The 3,732-nt window shown below is 43.2% G+C and overlaps 1 protein-coding gene across 1 annotated transcript; it reads right to left on the minus strand.

Annotated features, from left to right (window-relative positions):
* Positions 1-2,092: 2,092 nt before the first annotated feature.
* LOC133981067 (P2Y purinoceptor 14-like) lies at positions 2,093-3,498 on the minus strand. Its single transcript, XM_062419955.1, has 3 exons — positions 3,367-3,498; positions 3,016-3,275; positions 2,093-2,732 (listed from the first exon to the last, which is right to left on the minus strand). The coding sequence occupies exons 1-3, from the start codon at positions 3,496-3,498 to the stop codon at positions 2,093-2,095; spliced, it is 1,032 nt and encodes a 343-aa protein (XP_062275939.1).
* Between the last annotated feature and the right edge of the window lie 234 nt (positions 3,499-3,732).

The raw sequence follows: 3,732 nt of genomic DNA on the forward strand, positions 1-3,732 counted from the left end.
ATGTTTCTCTGGAACTACACTTGAATTAATGTTCAGAGCTGTTGAAATGTTCCAGGTTGGCTGACGCTCATGTCTTACAGGAATGAACAGGAACTTGATCTTTTGGCCCATTTAGATAATACTCATGGTCTTGTTTTACCTCATAAGAGACACTTTCATCATAGTGTTTGATGTTTTTTTTGTGTCCACACCTAAATACACTTTAAAGCTGTTGAAATTGTCCATTCTGACTGACGTAAATGTCTTAAAGTAATGATGGATTGTCGTCTCTCTTTACTGAGCTGGGCGGTTCTTGCTCTATCATGGATTACTACAACAGTGGGATGGGGCTGTTTGCTGTATACCAACACCACCTCAGCACAATACAACCGAGTGTCCCAAACTGATTAAGAAAATCCTCCTTAACTTCTGAAAAGGCTCACCTGTTAACTGAAAACAGGTGAGCCTTTTCAGAAGGTTAGGGTTAGGGTTAGCCCAACCCTAACCCTAACCCTAACCCTAACCCTGACCCTAAACCTCATGCAGGTGGTTCAGAACTTAAGTATTTTCCTTGCTGAGGCGTACAGTGTGTGGCTGTGTTGTTATCCCACCAAGTGGCTCTAAAACTGTCTCTTCTATTTTCTAATAATTAACATAATCCCAACAACCTATTTTAAACCCATAAACCATGAGAAAGGAAAATAAATAATAAACAAAAATGGAAACACCCTAGCCTGCCTGGTTTTAGACTCTGTTTTGTTGGGAGGCACGTGGTGGGTTGGTGGCCGTGTTGGCTGCTCCCCTGAGTGTGGGAGACCTGGGATGCCAGCACCGGGATTTGAACCCTGCTCCCCTGCTGACAGACTGGACCAGTACACTTGCACCACAATAGACATCAACCTGTGATAAACTTCTATGTAGCAGTCCACATCACGTTCTGTTTGGGACATGGGTAGCCCAAGTCTGTATGCCAGTGCATTGTATGTTACCTCACAACCCCTGAACCCCAACCCCAACCCCAACCCTAACCCTCATGAAGGTGGTTCAGAACTTAAGTATTTTCCTTGCTGAGGCATGTACAGTGTGTGGATGTGTTATTATCCTACCAAGTGGCTCTAAAACTGTTCATTTTGGAGGAATTCACAATAGAAGTTATTCATCAATGCAAGCAGTGACTACTTTGAGGAATCTGTAGCAGACCCTAAATGGACTTAAGGACACGGGTTAGGGTTAGGGTTAGGGTTACATGGACTTAAGGACACAATTCACTGCTTTATATTTGTGTTCAGTATATTCTGGGTTATGGGACTCCTGGTATGGTGACGTTCTCATGTTATGTTCAGTTAATGTTGACTCACTCCCTTTAAGAGGGGGGAACTGTAACCATGGTAACGGGAGTGACATATTCTGTTAAAAGTGCCAGTTTGTGCTGACCACCACTGACTTCCTCAGACAGACCACCACCGACACTTTGGACGAGCAGTGAGTGAACAGAGCCTGGCAGCTGCTTCCTTTCTTCTTTTCTTTTCTCTACTTTGCCATTTTACACTTCTGTTTCCTGCTAGAGGCTCGACCACAAAACACTGATGTTCACTGTGGCCGAGCTGCTCTCCTCCATTCAACAACAAGTCAAAATCAATATCAATATATCAGTATCTACAGCTGAGCAATATTCAATCAGTGTATCAAAATCAAAAGCAATTATCATTACTTATAATTATCATTATATATTATTATTAGCTCGATGTCAGAAATCAATCAAACTCAATCAATGATTATCTAAAAGCAAGCAATGTCAAAGGCCAAACCAAGCAGTAAATATCAATGGAATCTGAGTCAATCAGAGCAATAACAATCCAATTATTAAAGAGGCAAGTAGACAGCGTAAACAGCTAAATTAACATCAATGATCAATACGTAACTAGCCAATAAAGTGATGACATCACTGGTTTTAATGCTCCAATTTGGGTTTTTTTAAACATGTCACCCAGTGCAGTGGTTTTAATCGCTGACGTTAATTGTTAGTAGATCAATTCATTGTTGGCTTGGATCCAAACATGAAGCAAAATATAGAAAATCAGCAGAATGATCCTTTAAGCTGCAGCCCAGTGGTTCACATTACTGATGTGCTGAATGATCTCTCACTTTTGGTGGTTTCCTGCTCCCCTTCACTGTGCTTCCTTGCCTTCTTTCTCAGATGATCGCGAAATGCCTTGGAAAAGATGAAGTAGATGAACGGATCCAAACAGATGTTAAGAAATAACAGCAGGACGGTCAGATCCTTCAGGTAGTAAAACACCTGACTCAAAGAGCACTGCCTCTGTAGGAATATGTAGGGAAGGGTAACCAGGTGGTAAGGCACGAAACAAAAGCAGAAGACGCTGACCAGCACCAACATTTTCCTGCGTGACCTCCTGAGCTTCTTGCAGCTGGAGGCTGCCAGCTGCCTCTGCTGTGCCTGCAACACACTGCGGGAGGCGCTGTAGTAGAAGAAGATCATGCAGATGAGGATGAACAGGAAGCTGATCAAGGAGAAGATGCCAATGATTTTGTTGAACACAGTGACCTGGGAGCTGTACAAGGCGTGACACCTGTCAGGGACAAAGGTCAATTCTGGCTTGGTGAGGAGCCACAGGATGATGTAGGAGGTCACAACGGCCAGGAGGAAAACCCAGGTTACCGTGGAGATGATGTGAGCAGCCTGCACTGTCTGCAGGTAGTGAGTTCTTAAAGGATGGATAATCTTCAGATACCTGGAGAGAGAAGAGGCAGATTGCCAAAGCACAGATTTCATGAGGAATGAGGGTTCTAATATAAAGGCCCAGCTCGTTACTCCTGCAGTGATATGAGGACATGGAGAGAGCCAATGACCATTTTAGCATGCAGGAATTTCAAAAATAGTTGACTAAGTATTGCACATTGAAAACCCTTGTCTTAATTTGGTGGATTTAGATCTCTTAATTTATTGAGTTGTTTTTAATGTTAATGTTAACTTACAAACTGTATGTGTGTTGGTGTTTAGAATGGATGACCTACCTGTTAGCAGCGATGTATCCCATGAACAGAATGCTTGCATACGTGTTGAGGTAAAAGGTCGAATCAACAAAGATGCAGTAGACCTGACGGAAGTTGGCGGAGCTGCTGACGTAGTTGGCTATGTTGAAGGGGAGGCAGAGACAGAGCACGAAGTCAGAGGCTGCCAGGTTTTTCATATAGACCATCATGATGCGGGACACCTGCAGTTTAGCTGAGCAGAAGTAAACCTTCAGGGTGAGACTGTTGAGGACCACACCCACCTGGAGAGGAAACAGAGATTGATATGTGTGCTGATTAGCAGACAGAGGAGGAGGAGGGAATGTGACTGATATCTGAATATTTGACACTCACTACAAACACCACAGTGTAGACCGGCATGAAGAAGAGGTAAGCTGTTTTGTCTTCTAGATCACATTGAATGATATCATCATCAGCGGTCTGGTTGGTAACTGAGGTCAGGTCCGCTCCTACCAGGTCACCCATGTTTGAGGAGGCTCTAAGAAGGGAGAAAACAGATCTGTTAAATACAGTTTGGATACATAAATGATGGACTTTAAAGTCATCAGAGGGGGTCAAATCAAGGTAAAAAGTGGAATTAAAGCATTGAAACTATAAATTGGGGACAGAAACCTGCACACATTCCCACCATATTACTCCATTTGCCAGGTTTCCCACTCAAGTGGACACCTGCACCTGAAAACAAGGCTAGTCACAAAC

Source organism: Scomber scombrus, chromosome 5 (genome assembly GCF_963691925.1).
Source record: "Scomber scombrus chromosome 5, fScoSco1.1, whole genome shotgun sequence".
Lineage (NCBI taxonomy): Eukaryota > Metazoa > Chordata > Actinopteri > Scombriformes > Scombridae > Scomber > Scomber scombrus.

Coding starts and splice junctions, on each gene's coding strand:
- LOC133981067 (XM_062419955.1), bottom strand. CDS start 3,498: ATGGGTGACCTGGTAGGAGCGGACCTGACCTCAGTTACCAACCAGACC. Junction 3,276..3,366: donor TCTACACTGTGGTGTTTGTA/GTGAGTGTCAAA, acceptor TTTCCTCTCCAG/GTGGGTGTGGTCCTCAACAG. Junction 2,733..3,015: donor GGATACATCGCTGCTAACAG/GTAGGTCATCCA, acceptor TTCTCTCTCCAG/GTATCTGAAGATTATCCATC.